At 48.6% G+C, this 23150-nt stretch overlaps 9 protein-coding genes across 9 annotated transcripts, besides 1 other annotated feature; 5 read left to right on the top strand and 4 right to left on the bottom strand.

Annotated features, from left to right (window-relative positions):
* Positions 1 to 216: 216 nt before the first annotated feature.
* On the bottom strand, positions 217 to 1559 carry NFIA_017130 (peroxisomal membrane protein PEX16; the record flags this gene model as incomplete). The annotated part of the gene is made up of 4 exons (XM_001264908.1): positions 217 to 340; positions 401 to 1238; positions 1303 to 1335; positions 1406 to 1559. The coding sequence occupies 4 exons, from the start codon at positions 1557 to 1559 to the stop codon at positions 217 to 219; spliced, it is 1149 nt and encodes a 382-aa protein (XP_001264909.1).
* Positions 1560 to 2163: 604 nt separating this feature from the next.
* Positions 2164 to 4383, bottom strand: NFIA_017120 (SAE2 C-terminal domain-containing protein; the record flags this gene model as incomplete). Its single annotated transcript, XM_001264907.1, has 1 exon — positions 2164 to 4383. The coding sequence occupies one exon, from the start codon at positions 4381 to 4383 to the stop codon at positions 2164 to 2166; it is 2220 nt and encodes a 739-aa protein (XP_001264908.1).
* A 415-nt stretch (positions 4384 to 4798) lies between these two features.
* On the top strand, positions 4799 to 6601 carry NFIA_017110 (WD domain protein; the record flags this gene model as incomplete). The annotated part of the gene is made up of 2 exons (XM_001264906.1): positions 4799 to 4962; positions 5038 to 6601. 2 exons carry the CDS (start codon positions 4799 to 4801, stop codon positions 6599 to 6601), a joined length of 1728 nt encoding a protein of 575 aa, XP_001264907.1.
* Positions 6602 to 7986: 1385 nt separating this feature from the next.
* NFIA_017100 (putative zinc knuckle domain protein (Byr3)) lies at positions 7987 to 9002 on the top strand (the record flags this gene model as incomplete). The annotated part of the gene is made up of 6 exons (XM_001264905.1): positions 7987 to 8007; positions 8163 to 8182; positions 8270 to 8304; positions 8446 to 8469; positions 8537 to 8839; positions 8893 to 9002. The coding sequence occupies 6 exons, from the start codon at positions 7987 to 7989 to the stop codon at positions 9000 to 9002; spliced, it is 513 nt and encodes a 170-aa protein (XP_001264906.1).
* An 840-nt stretch (positions 9003 to 9842) lies between these two features.
* On the bottom strand, positions 9843 to 12035 carry NFIA_017090 (YdiU domain protein; the record flags this gene model as incomplete). The annotated part of the gene is made up of 5 exons (XM_001264904.1): positions 9843 to 10043; positions 10165 to 11270; positions 11323 to 11473; positions 11530 to 11576; positions 11678 to 12035. The coding sequence occupies 5 exons, from the start codon at positions 12033 to 12035 to the stop codon at positions 9843 to 9845; spliced, it is 1863 nt and encodes a 620-aa protein (XP_001264905.1).
* Positions 12036 to 13362: 1327 nt separating this feature from the next.
* On the top strand, positions 13363 to 14421 carry NFIA_017080 (aldo/keto reductase; the record flags this gene model as incomplete). The annotated part of the gene is made up of 3 exons (XM_001264903.1): positions 13363 to 13425; positions 13515 to 13795; positions 13875 to 14421. 3 exons carry the CDS (start codon positions 13363 to 13365, stop codon positions 14419 to 14421), a joined length of 891 nt encoding a protein of 296 aa, XP_001264904.1.
* A 1081-nt stretch (positions 14422 to 15502) lies between these two features.
* Positions 15503 to 17917, top strand: NFIA_017070 (uncharacterized protein; the record flags this gene model as incomplete). Its single annotated transcript, XM_001264902.1, has 1 exon — positions 15503 to 17917. One exon carries the CDS (start codon positions 15503 to 15505, stop codon positions 17915 to 17917), a length of 2415 nt encoding a protein of 804 aa, XP_001264903.1.
* A 716-nt stretch (positions 17918 to 18633) lies between these two features.
* On the bottom strand, positions 18634 to 20778 carry NFIA_017060 (uncharacterized protein; the record flags this gene model as incomplete). The annotated part of the gene is made up of 1 exon (XM_001264901.1): positions 18634 to 20778. The coding sequence occupies one exon, from the start codon at positions 20776 to 20778 to the stop codon at positions 18634 to 18636; it is 2145 nt and encodes a 714-aa protein (XP_001264902.1).
* Positions 20779 to 21607: 829 nt separating this feature from the next.
* NFIA_017050 (secretion related GTPase SrgD) lies at positions 21608 to 22533 on the top strand (the record flags this gene model as incomplete). Its single annotated transcript, XM_001264900.1, has 2 exons — positions 21608 to 21676; positions 21757 to 22533. 2 exons carry the CDS (start codon positions 21608 to 21610, stop codon positions 22531 to 22533), a joined length of 846 nt encoding a protein of 281 aa, XP_001264901.1.
* A 338-nt stretch (positions 22534 to 22871) lies between these two features.
* Positions 22872 to 22901: a microsatellite.
* Between the last annotated feature and the right edge of the window lie 249 nt (positions 22902 to 23150).

Below are 23150 nucleotides of genomic sequence, written 5' to 3'. Positions count from 1 at the left end.
CCTTGAAACTCCTTGTGAAGCACACATCACACATCAAATGAGACTTTCCAAAACGCCGAATAATCATCGCGATTCGGATGAACAGTAAGATTACACAAGCAGCCATTCATCCCGCAGATCATGGACCTGCATGGCCTTTCAAGACACAACTGGAAACTGATCTAAGAACGGCAAGCACGAGGTAAAAGGCGGGTTACGCAATGAAAGAGTGAGTCTTCACAGCATTGCAGTAGAGAAATAGAAGTTCTCCCATAAGTATTCATAGTCTTCGATGACGCTCCCTACCAAATCAAGCAGTGGTTTACCTTTCATCTTGCTGGTCAACCCCTTTAGCCACGACCTATATCAGCGTCAGCTCGTCGTTCCCTTCACCTCAAATGAAAGGCCAGGGATTGCATACTTGGTAATGTTCTCATAGAATGCACCGCGCATAAGCCACCAGCCCATGGCCCAGCCTCGCTTTCTCATTTCCTCCCGTTCAAGCCCTGTGAGGCCACGAAGGCCTCCTGCCACCCGCTCGCGGAAATCGGATTTGGCAAGTTGACGACAACCATACTCCATAGCAAAGCCAATCAACCAGGGCCTCCAGCTTCTCTTGTCCCGCCGCCATCTTTGTAGCGCTAGTGCATAGATGACCGGCCGCAGGATGTACAGCACTTCTGCTAATTGGCCCTGACCACTGACACGGTGCAACAGCGCCTTCGGCGGCTTGATATCATCGGCTGTTAAGACTTTGGATATGAGGAAGTTGGAAATGTCGTTGGCATCGGGTAGAGAAGGAAGCGCTAATCCAGTGCGCGGCATAGTCCAGCTCAAGTCCGCGGACCGCTCACTGACGGGTGTCTGCATCCCATTCCAATCACTCTCTTCTTCCTCCGTAGACCTAGGATCTACCTCGCGCTCAGGTAACGGTGGACTGACCAGCGGCCTAGAATTTGTGAGGCGCAGTAGAAGCAGGCGACATGTCGCTTTGATGATTTCGATGAGAACAACGACGCGCCAGCGTACTTTTTCACCTCGACGTCGCGCGATCATCTCCCAGAGCAATTCGGTGTATCGTACCATCTGAAGCGTAAGAGCAACCTGATGATAAAGAGCCGAATGAGATATCCAATATTTTGTATACCGAGAATGAGGTGTTGGTGCCGGCCGCGGAACTGTTGAAGGAAGTCTCGCAACGACCCGGGAGACGAGGCTATCATGATAGAGCGAAAGGAGTTGAACGCCAGAATGGACTGCTCAAAGAGGAAGATTGTGAGTACATGGGTATCTGCTAAGATGCTTCGATTGTATACAGACCACATTCTGATGATATCTCGGAGTCTCGATACCGCCCTAGAGCTAGATTAGCTTCCATCCGCAATCGATGAGAAGGCGCTCGGGGGCGCTTCTGTGCGGTCCTCACCAGGAATAATATATGTGAGAGATCTCAATGCAGACTCGACTTGACCCACGGAGCTAGCATTCTTCATCACAAAGTCTTCATACAGAGTAAGCCATTTAGACGGCTGCAACAATGTTGCAGATACCGGACTATGACTCTTCCAGTCTGAATTCATCTCCGATGAAAAGAGCTCCGGAAGTGCCGAGCAAGCTACAAGAATATCACTTTTTGCAAAAACAATTGAAGGTTTCGAGGCTGCGAAAAGAGAGAGTCATCAGGCTGAGATAGATATCGCCTCGCTGGATGGTCGCAGGAGTCGAGTCTGGGGTACGGAGTACTGCGGCACGTGTCCGGCTCTTATCCAAAGACAAGACGATGCCGAGGTAAGCTTCCATAAGGGGGCACTCCGCACAGGTACTATTATTATTACCATTACATGTACATTACATTATGACCGACACGTACCTTACTCATTCAAGGTATAGGGAACTGAGCAGGAGTACCAGTATTGCTTATGAATTTGCCAGTCACAGCAACACCGTCAATGAGGTTGGATAGTCATGGCTTGTGCCGAGTCAATCAGCTACCATTATTGCGGGATTGCGATGTGCAGCACCATGCACATGACTGGAGAAGAGCATCAGAGCCGAATGCGAGGAATAGATATGTTGGGTCACTCGAAAGAATGGTCATTGTCGAAGCGGTTTGCTTACTTGGGATACTAAACATTGGGCTATGCCGTTATATTTCCAATATCTGCTGTTATGCACATTTCAAGGTCATTCATCAGCGAATTTCCAGATTCCGCCACGCATTGCTTCTCGATACCGCTCCTTCACTTTTTCCCTCTCGAGATTGTTCGCTACTTCGCGATCATGTTCCAGTTCTTGTGTGTCAGGCATGTCCGTTCGCCAAAATCCTGGAGGCGTGCTGGGACGCTGATGGTCATGTCTATGTTTACTGTAGAGGTTGGCCATGCGCCTCGCTCTGGCCTCATGGAGGAGGCTCTGACGTTCTTCGGCGCTCAGCTGGTCGAGTAGATGTTTCTCTTCACCGAGGTAGTCCTCCAACATTTTCTGCTCTTCTTCTCCATCGTTTGAGCCGTCCGTAGTGGTTGGCGGGCCACCAAGACGCGCCATAGCATGGAATTTCTCTCGGCAGCAACCCGGGCGCGTGCAGCCACTGATACACTTGCGTTCATCCTTTCTGCGGACAACTGTGTCATACGCGAAGTCTAGCCCTTGGTTAGCATTCGGGTTAATCTTAAAATGTCTAAGACCGAGTCGGTGGAGCGGTCGAGCTCGAAAAGGTTTGTCTTCCGAGTGTACAGCGACCGTATCAGGAACTTTGAACGAATGCGACCGCGAACCTTCCTGCGGAGAGGCTTCTGACTTTTCCCGGTCCCCGACGGATATGGAAGGCCTACCAATGGCGAATTCGGTTGGCTCACTGGATTCTGAGGCTTCCTTGACACGCCCCGGGGCTTGTGTACATGGGTCACGGGAAATGTCCCGTTGGTCAGTCCCGATCTCAGCAATGTTTCCATTCTTCTTCTGTATGTGCAATGGATGTCGGGGTCGCAAAGGCCGTTCCAGGAGATCGTCCAGCCGCTGGTGTATCAGTACGTCGTCCATGCTCGTGCTTGTCTGTGTCAACTGGACACGGGATGCCTGCTTCACTTGGCCTCTCCTTGGGACGAGCCTCAAACTTTCATCACCATCTTCCGCTACCGAGTCTAAGGCGTACCTGCTACGTCTCTCTGACCTATTCGATTGCTTTTGCTCCGACCATATCCTAGGGCCATTTGCGCTTGGCAAATTAGTGTCCACAGGTTGAAGTACTATAGGCCGCTTCAGCTGGGTCGGCTCCATCTGATGGCGATTCAACCGTAGAGCCGTTGGATTGCGGGGCAAAGGAGACTTGGTAGTGCCTGATGGAAGCTCATGGGACCGGCCGTCCAGATGATAGGATTTTCTTTTCGTCGGCGTCTCGACTGCGCTGCCAACCTCGTCCAAGTCCTGAGTTCCAGCTACATTATGTTCAAGGTGAATTCGTATAGGGCTAGAGGACATGCTCTCGCTCTTTATCAGAACGGGCTGCGCCAACTGGTCGTCCGCCCGAGTGCGGTGGAGGCCGCGCTTAGTCGAAGCATGGTCTGTAACTGTATCACGCTTTCTTTTCAATGCCCCAGCTTGCGATTCTGTCGAAGATTCGGGGAGTCGAGGAGTTGAAGCGGTTTCATCGCTGTCGATTGAACTTTCTGACTGTGTTGACAATGGCTCCATGGAAGCAGCAGGCGGCAATCCGCCATTGCCTTGTGCGTTGTGTCTGGATGCAGTCAAGTCGGACGTTGGAGTTAAATGTATCTGTGCAGAAGCACCTCCAACCTTCACCGGCAGATCAGTGGGACACAGGGGCGAATTTTTTGAGGGGGTACGTGTCATATCATCTCTGCTATTTTCTGGGACTTGTTTGAATTTGACTGCACGGCCATCAAGTACAAGCGTGAATTCTTCTTTGTTAAGATGAGCACCCCAGTACTGTAACTTTCTTTTATGTCGTTTAATCTTTGCCTTGAGATCTTTGGACGCATCAATCAGTGTCTGGAAATCCTTATAAAGCGCCAGATATTGATCCCAGACGGCCTTCATTTTGTCCGCTGTGAAGCGTCCATCTTCCTGCTCGCCAGTCTCAAATACCCACAGGAGGTGTTCTGGTGAATAGACGTCCTTTAATAGGACCAGTTTTTCCAGTCCCTCAATGTCCTCCAGGCCCACATTATTGCGACGAATTTCCTCTCTTAAGAGGGAAATCTCGCGGTTGAGCTTCAGAACCTCTGCAGAAACATTGTTTCTGTCTGTACCTGCTAGCTTCTCGTCTAGCTCCTTGACGTACTCGTCGCGACGCGTGAGTTCCGTATGTAAGGATTTATAGGCTTCATCGAAAAGTTTATCAAAATTTTGAGAGACAGAGATATGTAGCTGTTTTAAAACCTCCATGAGGGTCGGTCGCGAGTTGCAGGTAAGTCGCCCATCACGTCCCTGAGACTACTGAGGTATTATATTTAATTATCGGTTGAATCGCGAATGACGCGTTGCGATACTCCGTACTATTCCCGTAATAGCCAGCCTCGGTATCTACCTTAAAGGTACGCAACCTATTAAGCTGACTGACGGGCAATGTAAGCAAACATGTAAGGTATCGTTTACATATCTGTATTATTTCGTACCTTATCGTTGCTGAAATCCTTAGATAAGCGGGCAATTGTTCCTTTGACACCTCAAAGCTCATTTCTCATCATCGTCTCACAAGCTGCCTCACCACGCCTCAATTTCATCAAAATGATGATGAGCCTCTTTGGGCCTGGTTGTTCCATCCAGTATCACTTGTACCTCTTGAGGATCAGCACACATAATGTCCAAGAGATCTCTTGACAGTTCCAATACGGATCAACAGCAGCCCAAGCGACCCCGCATAACTCGGGTGGATAGTCAAGATCGCCTGTCCCTATTGAGCGACGAACTGCTTCTCCAGATCTTGTCCTTTCTACCCATACCATCGTTACTAATATGCCAAAGGTTTGCTCTTGTCTCTGTACTCTCTTGATCGGCCCTTTTTCAGTGTTCCGGAGCTTGGCTGACGCTCTTTTTTAGGGTATCTCGTCGTTTCCATGCACTTGCTGGGGATTCAGAGCTTTGGAAAAGGCAATATTACTCGCGATGGGTTCGACCTCGAGCACGTCGAGTGGCGAATATTAGACATGCTACACATTCTGCGTCAAGGGCATCGTACTCACCACATGTTTCAACATGGTTGGGCCATGCTCATTTAGCTGAGGAGGGAAAGGTGACAAACTGGAAGAGACAGTATCGGCTTAGGCATAATTGGTCCAAGGGAATCTGTCAAGTAACTGAAGTCGAACTTCCACAACCCGCGCACTCCCCAGTGCTGATCAAGTTCTGCGCGGGCTTTGTCTTCACAGCGGACTCCGAGCATGGGCTGAGGTGTTGGCGTGCTAGCAATCAAATATCATGCTCTGCTAGACTCCCCCTTGTGCAGTCCGAATCAGAAACCTCAGCATTCCCTACAGCATTAGCGGTGAGCCGCTGCCTACCGCAGAATCTTATCAAAGTAACAGTGGGATTTGCAGACGGTCGTTTCGGCGTCTACGATATGGATACTCAATCGTTATATCTGAGATTACGCTCTTTCCATGCCGCTTCTGCCGATGGAGCAATCACCGCAATGGCCACATCGAATTCTTACCTACTAATGGTCTCAGAGCACAAGGTTTTATCACTGTATGAGATGTTTCTAGCGGAACCTGAGCATTCGACTAGATCCAACGCAGCGAATACGAGCAAACAATCCTCAGGGGAAGATGTGAAACTACTCAAATCTCTCAAGGCAGACAGTATTTTATCCCCGATGTCCTTGTCAATCCGATTGGCACATTCGGAAATCATTGCATCTATTGTTTACAGCTTTTTCCATATTGGCTGTGGCTGGTCATTGGGGATCCAAGAACTGCATTTTGGCAAGAATGGCGAGCAGATTGGTTCTCGACTTGCAACCACCGTTGACGCTCAGTATGGAGCAATGCCGCTGCATCATCTTACTCGTTCGAGGAGGGGATATTCTTCGTCTTTTCAATCCGAACCATCAAGCGGGGAGTCTCACGTGGAACTGACAGAGCCGTCCATATTACACCAAGAACCGCCAACCTCCATTTCCTATTCCCACCCGTACCTCTTGACGTCGCATGCAGACAACACATTGACGGTGTATCTCGTCGTTTCCACTGGTGCAAAACTCTTCGTCAAGGGAGGTCAGAGGCTCTGGGGTCATACTTCGTCAGTAGCTGCAGTGCAAGTGAGCGACCGCGGAAAGGCGATTTCCGTGAGCTCTCGTGGCGACGAAATTAGAGTGTGGGAACTTGAGAGTCTGATTCCGTCACTTGGGTCTTCAAAGGCAGCAAGGGGGGAGAACAGCATCCAGGTCAATCCTGAAAACAAGCCGTGCAAAATCCATGAGGGCGCGCCCCTCCTAGCAGGGTTTCTTGCTTGCCAGCTTTGTGGGCCACAATTGGCCTCTGGGCAGATGTCTCGTGAATACGCTCGGATGGGAGATTGTGTTGGGTTTGATGATGAGCGTCTGCTTCTTTCCAGTCGAAAGGAAACAGGGGCACATTTGATAGAAATGTATGATTTCACATGAAATGTTTGAGCAATATTAAATGATCAGCCAAGTCAGGCATCCTTGGTAAACAAAGAGACTCCCTGATGGACAGCACAGGGATTTTATTTGAAAATGGCCTTAGCTTTCAGAAAGGGACTCTTGTCAATACAAGTTTCTTCAAACAATCTTAAGACATTGTGCGAGGAGAGTAGCGCAGAGCTGGTCTGCTGTTATGGCGGAACATTCAATAGGTTGAGGACCTTGTAGGCATCATTAAAGGCATATGTTATATTCCACAGGGGTCCTTATTGTAAAAAATGAAAAATCAGACAGCTACCGTGCTCAATCTCTCTCATCTCATTATCCCGTTCTCAATCTGTATACACAGATGACACTATATATACATCAATTGCTCGCCTCATCCTCTCGCTCCTTGTAGGGTCAGCTTCGAAGACTGCACGTACCGATATTCGACTCTGCGAATGGCATGTTGTGGGTTCTTGCAATAATGAAAACTGCTAGCGCGATTATTTGCGCTGATTTGAAGAATTCTCTGGATATACAGAATGCATCACGACGAGTATTGGGTCCAACCAGAATGATCAGTCACGCTGCTACTCATTCAGAACCGGGAATTGCTCGAGAGTGGTGCTCTCATGCCATCGCCGGCCGGCAATGCCTCGACCTCGTCTCAAGCACAGTCCAGTATCAGGGCTTTCCACTCGATATATTTTGCTTCACCATCGTGCCCCTCGCATGGCAACTTCCTTGACAATATCCTCCAAAACTTCGGCCAGGTCGAGGAAGCGTTGTCCGCGCGCCTTACCTTGCCAAAAGAAAATACCCACGGCTCGGCTGCCGTGGCTTGCCTGCCCTGGTTCATTTTATCACATGGTTGCTCGAGAATTTATTGGAATACCCTCCTTCTGATTCTTCAAGAAGCCCCTGCCATATAGATTTGAGAGGAGCCATCGTGCACTGTGGGGTCTTCTAGCGAAGTTGACTCCCAGTTAAAATTCTAGCCAGGAACCACGCACGGGAAGCACTCTTTTCCACCCCGCAGGCAGCTAGCGTATCTCTTTCTTTGCTACCACTATTATTACTATTATTTTTTTTTTTTTAATCTTTTTTATTTCCCCTGCGAAACAGAATCAATCAATCTCTGATCAACCTTCTCAATCTCTTTTCTGAAAAAGAAATAAAAAGAAATTCAATACAACAAACTCACTCTTCCTATCTTCGCCCACATATCATCAAAAATGGAATATCAAGCTGGAGGTCGTGGATGCTTCAACTGTGAGTCCTTGCAAATTTAACAAGAAAATCTCTGCGATTGTCAATTTGTGCGTACTGCGCTCTCACCCGAATCTATCTCATTGTCGATGCTTCCCTCATTATTGTGCTGTTTGCATCAATTTCTTTCAATGTATCCAAAGAAGTCGCCGGTCGCGCCAGCCTTCTACTAACACATTTATTCTCTCCTCGCCCGTGTTCTTTTCTTGCGTCTCGCTATAGTGCGCAGTTTTGAAATCTTGGCGATCTGTTCCTCTGAAAAATGGACCTTGAGAAATGTGCTAAGACTAACGACTGTACTTCATAGGCGGCGATGCCTCGCATCAGGTAAGGATTGGCCCAATTCACCAACAACATGGATTTGCCATCTTGGCTCTTTCAGCAACTATAAAGAAGAGAGACTCATCCTGTTAGGCTCGCGATTGTCCTAAGAAGGGAACTCCTACTTGGTACGACCCTCCTCCCCCGTCATAAATCAGACAGAGTCTAATACTTCTTTTGCCAGCTATAACTGTGGTGGTATGCCATTACTCCTGCCTGAACCTTTCAGCCTTTTATGTTTGGGCAAAGACATTTCTAATGACATCGAGCAACAATAGGCCAGGGCCATGTCAGTAAGTTTCATCTTAATACGCCATCTAGATTGACGGATAACTGGTTGACTAATGACATCTCCTTTAGGCCGCGAGTGTACAGTAGCTCCCAAGGAGAAGTCGTGCTACCGCTGCGGTGTTGCTGGACACATTTCTCGCGAGTGTTCCCAGGCTGGTTCGGGTGATAACTACAATGGTGCCCCCAGCGGCGGCCAAGAATGCTACAAATGCGGTCAAGTCGGCCATATCGCACGCAATTGCTCCCAGGGCGGCAACTATGGAGGCGGTTTCGGTCACGGAGGATACGGTGGTCGCCAGCAAACTTGCTACTCGTGTGGTGGCTTTGGCCACATGGCCCGCGATTGCACTCATGGTCAGAAGTGCTACAACTGTGAGTTTCTCGTCAATCTTCGTCTCGCACTTGTTGAGTAACAATGATCGTAGGTGGAGATGTCGGACATGTATCCCGCGACTGCCCCACTGAAGCCAAGGGTGAAAGAGTTTGCTACAAGTGCAAGCAACCTGGACACGTCCAGGCCGCTTGCCCTAACTAGTTGAGACATCGCGGGTCATCTGTCTTCAGTATCGCGTTAGTACACACAGAATCATTAATCGGAGATATCATCCTGGCCCGTCCGAGAATTTCGGGTGGTGCGAAGTCTCCCTCTATGGTGAGGTTGCGACCTCGCTCACCAATATGGTTGCCGGCTTCTCCGTCTTTCCCGACCTTCGGCCGGCATTAAGTCGAGTTAATGGTTACCTGCGCCAAATCGCTCTGTCGGTTTTTATCCCTCAGTTACAAGCAGGGAGACGTCGGCTTAAGAAATGAACAAGGACAGGTTGCAGGTGGACAAAGTGTGATGAACTCGTTGGTGTGATGCAGAAGATCAAGGAAATACCCATAGCTTTGTAGCCTCTAAAAGCAATCTTACTTTCACGATTTCAAACCTCTCAATGTCTCCTCTATCAGAACCCTCCATCCACGTGACTAGTAAGATCCACGACTGATCTTTATAACCAAACTCAACATAGAGTCGGAGTAGGTGCTGATTGGGCTGTAGTGAGAGTCATTTAAATAGTGCATGCTTTCATAAGTCATAAATATCGAAAGACTGAAGACGGGAGTGTCCAGTGGTGACAATGACCAGCTATATTGTACATTCAAAACTCCATGATCTGAGCTATGGTCTTTGAGATGTGTCGTGATCGCTGTCCCAGCAAATAGCTTCGTGAATACCAAGAGGCAACATGCATATACCCAAACTATGCAACAGGGTCTTGAACGTGTCCATGATCAAGCATATCCGATAGTGTGCAGTAGAAGAGGGCCCAACTACTATCTACTGTAGATGCCAGCCGTGATTGTCAAGAACTCAAATTCTATGGATAACGTCTCATGAGCTGCAGCTACACATCATGGCTCTTTTATATCTGGGAACATCGCCGCAAAAACGTTCCTCTTCATCTTTGTCCAAGCCCCATGAATCTCTGAAAGGGTCGAGAGCCATTTGCATGACACGGTCAAGGATTTTTCGGTCTCCTCTTTTCTCTACACGTTCAATGACTTCGTCGAGAATCCATCCGCGAGGTATGAACTGTAGCATGTACACGTCAGCGAGGCAACATGAGTCGATACCATGGAGAGGTTGTGAGCAAGGTACAGGAGCATAAGATGAACAAACTTGACGTGAGGAAAACGAGACGCTTGAGACTCACCTTCGGGTTGACTGCATTCATACCTTTCTGTCGGTCTGCGTCATTTTCGATGCCCCAATCTTCAAGGATTCGAAATCTCCAAGCCACGAGCCACTTGGCTATGCGCTCTTTTGCAGACTGTTCTGTGTAGCCAATACCGCCGAACCCTTCATTGTGAAAAAAGATGGGTGCTGTGTCCATTCGTTGCTGGTCGGTCTCGATATCAGCAAGCGCTACGTTGGAGAGTCGCCTGAAAAAGTGATTGAAATCAAGCTCTAGAGCTTCCAATGTATCCAACATCTCCGAGAACAGTTCCTGGAAATCAGACTCCTTTTGGGTCTTCAATCCTAGCCTGCGACTCATCAAGCGTTTATATTCGTTCAGAAACACGCTCCTGTATTCATCACCGGTCCGTTCAATGATGGCCTCAGCGCGTTTCGCGACAGGTGGTGCGGTTTCTTCAGTCAACCCATCCTTCAAGAACCACTCTTCGTCGACCTTGTCCCCAGCACCAACTAATTCCCCCAAAGCCTCTCCGAGACGAACCAGGTTCCACCAGATGACGGTTGGTTGATTCTTGTAGGAGTATCGCAACAGGTGGTCGTCATGGTTTGGAGTATACTGTGGGTCAAAATTGTCCATAAAGGCGAATGGGCCAAAATCGAGAGACAGTCCGAAGATCGAGGTATTATCCGTGTTGAGTACGCCATTCATGAAACCATACGCTTGCCAGGCTGCCACGGTCTTCGCGTTGCGACGCACTATCTCACGGTATAGTCGTGCAAATCGATTTTCTGTTACACCCTGGTGTTCCTGTGCATGGTCTCGGGGAATGCCTCTGGCAGGATTATCGGCGGCGTCTGCGGAATGGTCCCGGCCTAGGGATACAACACCTGGCAGCGTCTCCCATCCTCCAAAAACGTCCTCGGCGGTAAACGTCGCTAGCTTTCTGATGAGATCTCGGTTGCCACGCGAATGCGGCAGATCAAAGCTCCCAATTCTGAGCCAAGTCTCGGCGAAGCGAGCAACGATAGCACCAGGCTCAATGCGCTCACGCAGAACCTTTGACTTTGGGAGTAGAGTGATTGCCAAAGCTCGAGTGCTTGGCACACCAAGAGCAGATAACGCTAGGAAAACCATGAGCTACAATTGCGAGTCCACTAATATATGACCGCTTACCTTCTGACACAACGTACTCGCGGATACTCGACCGAAGAACAGCCTTGCCATCAGCGAAGCGTGAATATGGCGTCTTTCCCGCTCCCTTCAATTGTAATTCAAATCGGCGCTTTGTTTGAGGATTGATGCACTCGAACAGGCTAATCGCTCGCTGATATGGGTCAATTTCTCTCGCCGGAGGCTCATTTTACAGAATACGGAGCTTACTCCATCACCAAGTTGCCCGGCCCAGGAGCCACTGTGCCTGGTCAACACTATCCAAAAAAGTCCAATTAGGAATCAGACAACGTACAATTGCCATCCTACAAGTCGTTAACAAAGCTTCTTATGCTCTCGAGCCGCAAATTCGTCATACCTCCATAGCACTGAGCCCACGGGTAAATTCCTCCATCCTTTGCGTTCCAGCAGATCTCATTTCCAGATACTAATGCTTGAAATTGGGGCGTAAGTTCCTCGCCCATTTTCAGACCAAGGTCCTTCATCGCTTTAGGGCTGACGCTCAAGAGTTCAGCCTCCTCTGCTGGCTCCGGCCGAACAAACGTGTATAGAGCTCCTTTTACCAAACGGGGGCCAAGAGTCTCTCTGGGCGCCTTGTGGGAAGACTGCGGGGTCTCAAAAGCAGGATCTGGGGGGAGCTTTGTTGTAAACACATTGGATTTCGGAAGTTCCGCAAGGGAAACTCCTGCTGTCCTAGTCGAGAATTGGTTTGCCATTTGGCCCAGACGATATCGCATAGACCTTGATCGGCTGAGTCTACTCCGCAAAGACATGTAACAGCGTCTCTACTGCGTGTGCTCCGTGGAGAAAAAGGGGAGAACTGTCTCCGATAGAAATTAGGATGACAGGCTATAGACTTTAAAGATGCAGTATGATGCGATCACTTTGATGACTGAAAGAACCTACTGCGAAATGATTTGCGGGAATGACAAGCAGCATGATTACTGCATAACTACGTGAATCACCCCTCAGAGAGTTCTGTGTGTGGAGTCACCAATTCCTAAGGTACTGTGACGGAGTTGCGTGCAAACAGTGCAGACAGCTCTGCGGACGTGACTGCCCTCTTCCTTTTCTTTTTAACGAAGTTATGAATTCTCCTATTTTCTGTATCTACCATAACAACCATCCATAATCACGAAGAATCGAATATCATCAGAAACATCGAATTCCATCGTGTAGTCTGCAGTACCTTAGTATTACCTAGTATGTTTTATTGTACTCTGTACGGCCTACCCATACATGTGTAAATACATGGATAAATCATAGGTAAGTAGGTACCTACTTGGTACCTTAGGTACTCTGTTGTATCTTTAGTAATCTCCAGAAAGGTATCTAGAGTTGTTAAACAACAGGCATTCTCTGATAGGATCCATTCATTGCAAACGACAGAAAGATAAGGTAATAATGCAGAGCCCTACCTATCTAGCCTTGTACCTTTAAGGTATAGAGAATTTATTTCCATACTATAGAAATAGGTATTGTTGATTGTCATCATTACTAGCGCCTCCGGTATAATTGCTACTGACATCATCAATATGTCCCTCGTCGTCATGTGTTTTCTGTTGGTATGGATACTTGACTCCTTGAGCACCGACTGTTTACTAGCAAGAAGGTCATGGGTGCATCATCGCAGCTATCTCGAGTCCGTACATTTACCTATAATAATAATGATAAGTGGACTGAGCAGTGACAAGTACAGAGTTATGATGTTAGTACCGAGCGCTAATGCATTATGAATACTCCGCAAGCCACGGAATTGAGCCGTACCCCACCTATTCTTAAACCTTGAACTATCATTATCTGGAATCACATCAATTCAGCAAGAATTGCGAATGATCGAGTATATTACATAATAAATAATATATTGGTACGTCCCGCTAATGCTGGGGTTACCCTTCGTTGTGCCTGACTATTTGTTAATACTTTATCTTTAGTCGACCACTCGCCCGCCAGCTGTTCGCAGTCAATCGATATAGAGAGGTATTCATTCTTCTTGGATCACATACCGTGGATCCCTTTACGTTGTCTCGACTCTCGAAGGGCATGGCTCAATCGGCTGCGGAAATCCCAAGTGTGGAGCTGAATGACGGCGTTAAGATTCCGATTGTAAGTATTCTCCATCGGCTCTTCTCCGCGGCTTCCCACAGTGGGAATTCCCCTGGTCGAATTTGTTAATCTAATTCTCCTTATGCCAGCTTGGGTATGGCACTGGCACTGCCTGGTTTAAAACAGGCGGGGCGACAGGCATTGATCGAGAGTTAGTTGAGTCGATCAAAACTGCAATCAAGCTAGGATATCACCACTTGGACGGTGCGGAAGTCTATGGTACCGAACCAGAGATAGGACTGGCCATCAAAGAGAGTGGCGTCCCACGGGAGCAGCTTTTTGTGACAACCAAAGTGATCACGAATATTGCGGACATCCCCAGAGCGATAGATGCAAGCCTGGATAAACTGCAACTCAGCTATGTGGACCTGTAAGTAGTGCACCTTATCCTCACAGTACATGACTTTGCGTCGACCTACGAGATTGATACGCTCTATTACACCTTGCAGATATCTGATCCATTCCCCATTCTTCGCCAAATCGGACAATGAGTTGCAAGAAGCCTGGGCTGCCATGGAGAAGGTCAAGGCCGCTGGGAAGGCCAGGTCTATTGGTGTCTCCAATTTCCTGCAAAGTCACCTAGAGGCAATTCTCAAATCCGCCAAGGTCACTCCCTCGATCAACCAGATTGAGTACCACCCATATCTACAGCATGGCGGCCTTGTTCCGTTCCAGGAAGACAAGGGAATCAAGACAGCGAGCTACGGACCTCTTACACCCATTACTCGAGCAAAGGATGGGCCCCTCGGGGAGCTACTGCAAAGTCTTGCCTACAAATATGGGGTCAGTGAAGGCGAGATCCTGCTCAGGTGGTCCATAGACCGGGGAGATGTTTCAATCACGACAAGCAGCAAGGAGTCTCGTCTCAGCAGCTATTTGCGTGCGTTGCTCTTCCGACTGACGCCGAAAGAATTAGACGAAATTTCCGCTATCGGACGCCAAAAACATTACCGGGCATTTTGGAGGGATAAATTCGCAGATGACGATCGTTCTTGATTCAACGTGTAGCGGCAGCCAGAAGCCTCTCTCCTTCGCTGCTCGAGGGAATTATGGCCCGGCTTTGAGGGTATGTACCTGCGATTTGAGGTGTACTTTTGTTGACACGGGAGCATATGGTCCGATGTGCGCTCATGGCGGAGATGTCCCGCTGTGCAGCGTACTCACCTTGATACACTATATAATTATAATGAAAATCGTGATAGAAAAAAGAACGTAAAGACCTGGTAGGTCGAATCCACTTCGGAGCAAAAGCAGAGCATATTATTGTCTCCACGCATTCATAAGTTCCAATTAGGCCATCTCTATCCCTTGGCGATGTAATCAGTAGCTTCAGAGACATGGAGTTCCCTCTTTCATACTGCCAAGCATCTCCGCACCAGGCCCAACCCAAGGTAGCTCACCAACACCGGAGATCATCATCCTCTGAGGAACTATTCTACCCTCCAATGTCAACCCTTCGTGTCCTCAAATTTGAACTCGATCAGCGGGTGCATCGGGAGCGTTACCCATGGCTCTGTGAATCCAAAATTACTTTTGGCGCGGCATACAGCGTTGCTTGCCCATACAAGCCCTTTTAGATAGAGTTCCCACGCATTAATTATGCTGGATTAAGCTTGTTTCTCTCGCGCTGAGCCTGGGAACACAAGGAGATTGTCTTTCGGACGCATTCGTCTGGGTTGACGGCATCGGCGAGTGCTTGTTCTGTGAATCGCGTTTTCCCCTCAAGCTAGAGTCGCAACCCCGTCGTTACACAAGGTTAGCAACAGTTGGACCAAGTCGACAAGACTGATTATCATTTTAGCTTCATGACGGATTTCCCAATTCCAAACAGGAGATTAACCTTTCTATGTCCGTCTATCTTTAGGCCGCGAGTTTTCCTACGTGCGATTCCGGAAGACAAAGGCTCGAAGTGTTTAGCGCCCTCTAGAACACGCTTCAAGAAAGACAAGAAGCAAACCGAAACTCAAACAATATTGTCTTCGTCTACGCCTCGTGCCATCCTCGCACGCAATACATGATTAATTGAGGGACTGCAATGTCGGTGAATCGTCGACTTACTCTTCCTGTGGACGATGATATGAGAAATTCCAAGTCTGCGCTACAACAAACATCTGCGCCAGAAATAGTCTCAGTCGATAAACGACTGGAACGCCTTAACCAAGAGGTCCTTCCTTTCTATCCGTTCTTGCTCACGGTTCCCACCGATGTGCCTTTCCGTCCTGGTGCCCGATTTATCAACAACTGGGCAGTGGGTGATGACGGGCCTTTCACTCCAGACGAACAAGAACTACAGTACATGACATTTTTGACTCACCAAGACGGTGACTCTTTATTAGTGGCCGTGGGGGATTGGTCAGACGGAACAGGGAACATTATGTCAGACAAGCGCTCAGGGCCTCAAAGTGCGGCAAGCACGCCATCAGCTGGGTCGTTGAAGAAGAAGATCAGCTTGAACGATTACAGGAATAGGAGAAAGAGCGGTGCTTCAGTCTCGCCTATCAATCAAGAGCCTGTTACACAGACTTCAGCTCCCCATACCTCCGAAGACAAGCGATCAGGGATGAAGGCCACTACGTCCGTGGACCATTCGGGAAAACAGTCACTCAACTCACTATCGACGAAGTCATCAGTCAGATATGTACCCGAGAGTGTAGGGCGTAAAAGGCCGCCAGAGCTCGGTCATGTGCATCTAGGGTTACATGAAGGGGAGCAGGCAGATGTAGTTTCTTCAAAGAAAGCGAGGCTTTCGCCGAGGATGATCGGAAGCAAGAGTTCTGAGTCCTCGAAGACCAACGGGTTGCCTGATCTACTATCACCAACTTTACCACCCACTTCAGACAGCCCCAAATTACCCAGGCTATTGTCACCAACTCTTCCGCCTGACATTGAGAAAGAGCTAGCGAGACTTGATGGAAGCCGCCCAGTGTCAAGCTCGTTCAAACTACTAAAGCATCTTGATTCTGCATCGTCGAAGGAGAGTGTACAGAACCCGAAGCCGCATGACCACGGCAAACTGCAGCCATACGCAACGACTGGGCCAAGCTTGCATGGTAGAAGCCTGAACTCGACGGCCGATAAATGCATAGCTACTCCTATAGATTCTAGGGTCTCTGATTTCGGTGACACACCAAATCTTGACTTGCAATCTCAGAGGGGTGAACAAACGCAACCTTCCACAGATACCAAAGAAAGTATGGCATCGAAGCCACGGCTGGTGGTAAAATTGAAATACGGAAGATCGAATAGGAAGCGCATCGAGGCTCTCTTGAAATTTTCTGCCAAGAGGAAAGCAGTTCTCACATCTTCGCCCATTAACCAGCAAGGGGATTCCGAGAAAGCCCGAGTGACCAAAGCTCAGCTTAACGAATCCAATACTTCCGCACTCGAGCATACCAGCCACAAATTCCACCGGCTGGAGGGCACAGTCAAGGATACGGTCAACGTGGACGCAAGTACTTCAATGAAAGAACGATCGAAGGAGCCCAGGGTGCCAACCCCAGAAAAGTCCCGACTTCCTGCGTCCCCTACCCCCGTCTCGATATCAAATCAATCGAAGAACTTCGCGGGGTCTCCGACCAAGGATGCAAAGAACTCTGCTGCTCGTATCGAGACCTTCCATAGCGCGGGGAAGTCGACGTCCTATCATTGCACCAAAGATCAACCGGGAAGCCAGGTGAACTCTTCGAAGTCAGCATCCGCGGATTCTGATAATCCTGTGTCTCGGTCCCGGAACTCTGAGCGTCGAGCTTGGAAGGACGAGTACCAGAGACTTGGAAACTTGGGTAGGGAGTTGAAGCATGCTGCAGAGAGGCATACCAACAAAGATGCGGTGACTGCTGCTGATGAAAAACTTGCAGTTGTGACGGCGATAGAGGCTGTTCTTTGTTTCATTCTCGCATTTGTTGCTGACGATCAGTTTAAAGCTTTGGCCCGTCAAGTTGGCGACTCATCGACCTGGCTATCTATACTCGCCTATTGGCGTGTTGTGAAAAAGAACAGTGTCCCTTACCCGAGACTCCACAGTCTCTGTTTGATTCTTGGTGCTGTCTCTTATGATGCGATTCACGCTCTGGACTTGGAACGCCTCGCAGTTACTCCATTGCCAGGAGATCATACTCCTGTGCCCACACCGGGAAGTGACGGCACTACTGTCACGTCAGATGAGAACAAGAAGAATCGAAGAGATATCATTGAGTTAAAAAACCGATTACCTGACTTTTACAAGGAGTCCCAGAGACTGTGGCTCGAGGGCTTGCAGGGCCTTTCAGAGGATATTCTTGCCCGTGAATTTCCTGACACCTGGTCTAGACGCTCAAGAAGATATTCGCATCTGGGAAAGCAGAAGCTCAAGATCGGAGACTATACTGGGGAGTTTCTTTTTCCACCCGGGAAGACATCAGCACCTGTGGAAACTGTTCGGTTTGGGTGTGCGATTCTCAGAGAGTGGTGTATGAAAGAAGGCGTGGATTGGAGCTGCCGACTGGATTTATGACAAGGTGACAGATTATTATGCTATGGCTGCTGTTCTTACGAACCGTGACTATTTGTTTCCTTCCTGGATTTCTGTTGGCTTTTTCTGGTTTGTCAGTCAGTCAATTCAAGCCAGCGGGCGTTAAACGAGTCTACTTTCTGTTTGCCGTTGTGCCGTGATACCACAGTTTCGAGTCTTTCCAGAATTAGACAAGTGATAGCACAGTTTTAGGGGTTCCCAAAATCATGACATGCGACTATCCTGTCTGCGTATAACAAACCATGTAGTTCTAATGGATGGGAATACTTCGCATATTCTGGGCAACTTACTGCAAAGTTGAGACTATTTGGCCCACGATGGGATGATCATCGAAGTGGCTTTTAAGATCTGTTCCACATCATCATTTGATGAGTAGTCTAGTCTATGCTGATTATCGCAGCCTCCCACTGAACATGACACTTACGATAACGTCGCGCGAAAAGAAAAGGTGGAATCTTGATATTCAAAAGAGAAGATGCAAACCCAAGTATTTATGATGTGATGCGATCTTCAAATAACGCATGAATAAATGCAATGGTCTCAGATAAAAGAAAAGGTATAAAATAAGATCCCAACGTCATGACATAGGGCCATCTACTCATATCGGTGTTGAAAACGAGGCCCATTAAAAGGGCTGGATTCGAATGTGGAAGCGATCGAGGAATCAGCTATGGATATGAAGGACTTGTCCAGAATGCTTACGGCTCAGCCTGATGATGTGCATGGGATGCATGGCGAAGGTCATTCGCCAAACGTTCACCGAAAAGCCAGCCAGCTTCGCGGCAATACCGGGCTTCTCCACCACGAGTACCAACTTCACTACTCCAGCAGATGAACGAGGCATCGACAATATCTGCGATGACGCCTTCAGCCGCTCCTAGGATACTCCAGCCAATGATTCCCGCAATGAGTCCGACCACATAGGCATACATACTGCCATGAACTCCATTACTCGGGCCGGGGACCTCGAGGTTCCGAGCAGCGCTTACCCATCCTCCAAAACCAAGTGCCAAAGACATCATGAAGCGAGCGGCGTGGAGAAAGAGCTTCGAAAGCCGGTAGGAGAGGAGCGGTGCAGAACCCGCATGGGACAAAGAAGTCGACCTCGGATGGAGTGGCGGCACTGCCGTCGCAAGTGAGACACTCGGCATTTCAAGGAGGCCACGAGCAGATAGTATGAGGGGTTGAGAATGAATAGCGGCGTAAGTGAGAGTAAGAGGGTCTGTGAGCGCCGCGAGGGGAGAAGGAACGAGTGAGTACACGAAAAGATTCAGAAGCCGAGATAGGCGAGTCGGCAGCAACAGAAGTGGCAGCCGAGTAGATAATGCTATCAGCTTAGAGAAACAGACTGTGCCAAACAACGTGGTGACAGAATGGACAAAAGCCGCCTGTACTATCTGCCTGGATGTGGGTTTCGGGCTCGCAAGACGGTGAAAGTACCACTGACTCACTGTTGCAGCTGTAACTGAACGTTGGATACCGGCGATGACTCCCAATGACCAGATGTAAACGAAGGCAAAATATGTTCCCAGCCACCAGCTGCTGATGTTGAGGGCAAAAGCGTGCGATTCTGACATGTGCCCACCTAGAAAAACTCGAGCGAACATCAGCATCCAGACCCACGTCCAGGAGACAATACAAATCAGGATGCCAAGGCCAAGGAGTAATAATTCCAGGTTTGCAGCGAGAATTCGGCAGGCGAACTCAAGGATGTCGATGGCTTTGCCAATTGCGTGGCGGCTGCGGACAACATTATATATCCAAAAGCTTGAAATAATGAACGGCAGGAGAGAGACGACCCTCATGGCTTTGTCCTGAATACTAGTCCCATGCCAGATTCCTTTGAAGCTCGAGATGAAGGGGTAAAGCGAGAAAGAGTATAGTATAACAGGGACTGCAAAGATCATTGCATAGACCAAAGGGCGCACGTAGTACCGCAGTGACGCCAGCCAAAGAAGTGATATAAATATCGAGACCACCGTATAGATGCCGAGGAGATAGAAGGATCCATGGACAGTGAGATATATCGTGTCGCCCCATCTCGATTTGTCACCCGAAGGCGCAGATGTGTGCAAATAAATGAGAAATGAGGTAGCAAGTAGGCAGCCCAGAGATATCAAAAAGAGCTTCCCCCAGAAAGTATCATGGGCGCCAGATTGCGTCTCCCCTAGTGAATAAGGCTCAAGACCACCGTCCGCTATGCTTGATTGTTCACGGTCATCGAGAAGTTGTTGCTTATCTACCTCGCTCGGCCCGAGGAACGTCTCAATACCAAGAATCCTTGGCTCTGAGCTTGCTTGTTCCCGGAACAACTGGACGGATGGAGGACTATCATCAAGACCCTCAAGTGACCCAGCCTTGTCAACATTCTCGTCTGACCTCAATGTATCTTCAAGACGAATATCGACCAGATTTCCTTTGAGACTACGACTTTGTCGGACTTCGTTGGGACCTCCATGGTCATCGGCTGTCATCGCAATTGACTCAAATGCACGACCGCTTTCCCTGTCCATAGACTTACTGCTGGCAAGCCAAGAGCTTCTGATCCTCCCGCGCTTGACATATTTGTCATCCTGGAGAGGCTGCTGCTCAAGGCTGATCGAACTGTCGCCATCCCCTCCAATTTCCGAAGAATCTTTGAGTTGGCTGCTGCCAAAATGCCGCCTTGACCTTTGCAAGGCGTAGAAGTCCGCAATCTCGCGCTCCCGCTCTGCTTCATCATCCTCGTCACGGAAATCATCTGTGGCGCTGAAGAACAGAGGCGCGGGCTGAGCCGCATTTCGTGAACCGAAAGGACGATTAGAGACCTGGGACGTGGCTTGGTGGTAAGGATCTAGTGTCATTCGGAAAAATGCTCGCGATGAAGAAAGGCGAGAAATCCCAGATCGTGCATTGAGACGATCACTGCCATTACGACGTGCATCATCGAGAGAAGGGCCTAGTCGTGACTGTGACTGAGCAAGGAAGCGCGAGGCATCTGTGTTACCGATGTGAGTCACGCTAACAGAGACCAGCAGGAATGATGCAAAGGATAGCAGGGTAGCTCTTTATTAGTTTGGAATGCATACACTCTGAGAACATGACCTGTAGTGTGCCTGGACTTTCTAGAGGTCCTGATTCATGCTAAACGAAGGTTCGTGTTAAAGTCCTCAGTTGTTATCGTGACTAGAGTCTCTAATGGTGTGTGGCTGGACAATTTGCGGTGAGCTAATGTTCAGTATCACAGGTATATTGGATGTAAATGAAGCGAAGACAGGAAAGAAACATCATCTAGAGAGTCAGTCTCTCTATTTTTAAACCACTGAACATGAGTGAATCTGAAAGAGGTCCAGTTAAGATGTTGGTATAAATCCATGGACTTGCTCATGTGAAGCAGATATTCAGAGATAACGGATGATCTGACGGGAGCACACTCGTCATATGGCCAGCAGGGTCAGTGGAGATGACTCAGCAGATGTTCCCCAGGACCATGCTCCGTACATTTTGGATACAGAGTCAAATTGATCCCACGTACCTCCTCATCGAAGCATCCAGAACAAGAAATTTAGCGTACCGATGTGGATCTCTTGCGGGAGGCATTGGAGTATGAGTTGAAATATATTGATACTGGCCACCTCCTGATAACTGATTCCATAGAACATTATCTACACCGATCCGACCTTTTTTGTATCCATGTCACAGCCATGGGATTACATCGCTAAGCTTGTCTGTATTGGAGACTCCGGCACTGGAAAGTCTAGTGTGAGTGTGTCACGCCCATTTACCCGGTTTTTATGTTGAACCTCAGACAAAGTTGTGCTGACCTGCGTGTTGTTGTAAAGTTGACCATTCGACTCTGCGAAGGACGCTTCTCTTCCAGTCATGATGTTACTATTGGCGTGGAATTTGGCTCGCGTATTGTTCCAGTTGGGCCTCCAGCATCAAAGAGTCTGGGGGTAGATTCCAATGTTTCTGACTCTTCTGCTCTGCCATCTTCAACGGGGACAGCATTGGTTGCATCCCACGAGTCTGTTGCCTCGGGCCTCCCGAGCCCTCCACGAAAACCGCTAGGAGATCAACCACAGAAAAAAATGAAGCTCTCCCTTTGGGACACCGCCGGCCAGGAGACTTACAAGTCGATAACTCGCTCGTATTTTCGTGGTGCCTCAGGAGCCCTCCTCGTTTTTGACATCACTCGTCCCTCTACATTCACCTCTTGCACCCAATGGTTGCAGGATCTTCGGCAAATTGCAGAAGATGGTATTGTTGTAATTCTGGTTGGAAATAAGAGCGATCTCGCGGAAGTGAAATCCGACGTGAATCAGAGGCGTGTCACCAGGCAAGAAGCGGAGGAGTGGTGCCGCATGAACAATGTTGTTCGCTACGTTGAAACCAGTGCAAAGTCCGGTGAAGGCGTCGAACGCGCATTCCTTGAAGTTGCCGAGAGGATTTATCGCAATATCGAGGCAGGAAAGTACGACCTGAACGACCGTCGAAGCGGTGTAAAGGGTTTTGGGGCTACAGGGGGAGCAAGCGCAGGAACGCCGAAAACCATCACTTTAGGCTTGAATGATGCAATGCGCAGTGGTGGAAATGGTTGGCGCGGAGCTTGTTGCTAGCCTGAAAAATGCATTTTATCTGAGCCCTCTTGAACGTCATGGTGGTAATATAGGATATTTCGATGCATGACATGGCTCATCTACTATGCACTTATATATCATACTACCTGCTTGTTTAAAATTAAAGATTGTGTTTGGGCAACTCCTTTCACCTGAGTATCACCATTCTTATTCCTGTAACAGCCACCATGCCTAGGCTGGCAGATGGAAAGAATTCATGGATGAGGAGCACGAAACGAAGCATCACTATTGATTATGCTTCCTGATTATAAATAGAGCTCTCAAGGTATCAAGATATTGCCATTGCTACATAATAGCATTGTGTAGTTGTAGGCTGAGATGTTAGTATATAGATGTTAGTATATAGAGTGCTGGCAGTGGTAACGGATTGGTATACATTGCTTGAACATTGAAGTTGGAACCAGCTGAAAGCTTAATTATATGCCGATGGGAGGTGTTGCTTGTCCCAGAACTCCAGCACACTTGGTGTGCAGATGGTGGAAGGCTTCGCTACGTCCGTCTGCCTTCGCGCAGATAAGCCAACGTCATCGGAGAATTCAGTATTATACGGAGTTAATCATTCCGAGAATAGCAACAGCAGCGTCAGACACATTTTG

The sequence above is a fragment of the Aspergillus fischeri genome, genomic scaffold, assembly GCF_000149645.3.
Source record: "Aspergillus fischeri NRRL 181 1099437636249 genomic scaffold, whole genome shotgun sequence".
Classification (NCBI taxonomy): domain Eukaryota; kingdom Fungi; phylum Ascomycota; class Eurotiomycetes; order Eurotiales; family Aspergillaceae; genus Aspergillus; species Aspergillus fischeri.
This window is presented reverse-complemented; position numbering and strand designations above follow the sequence as displayed.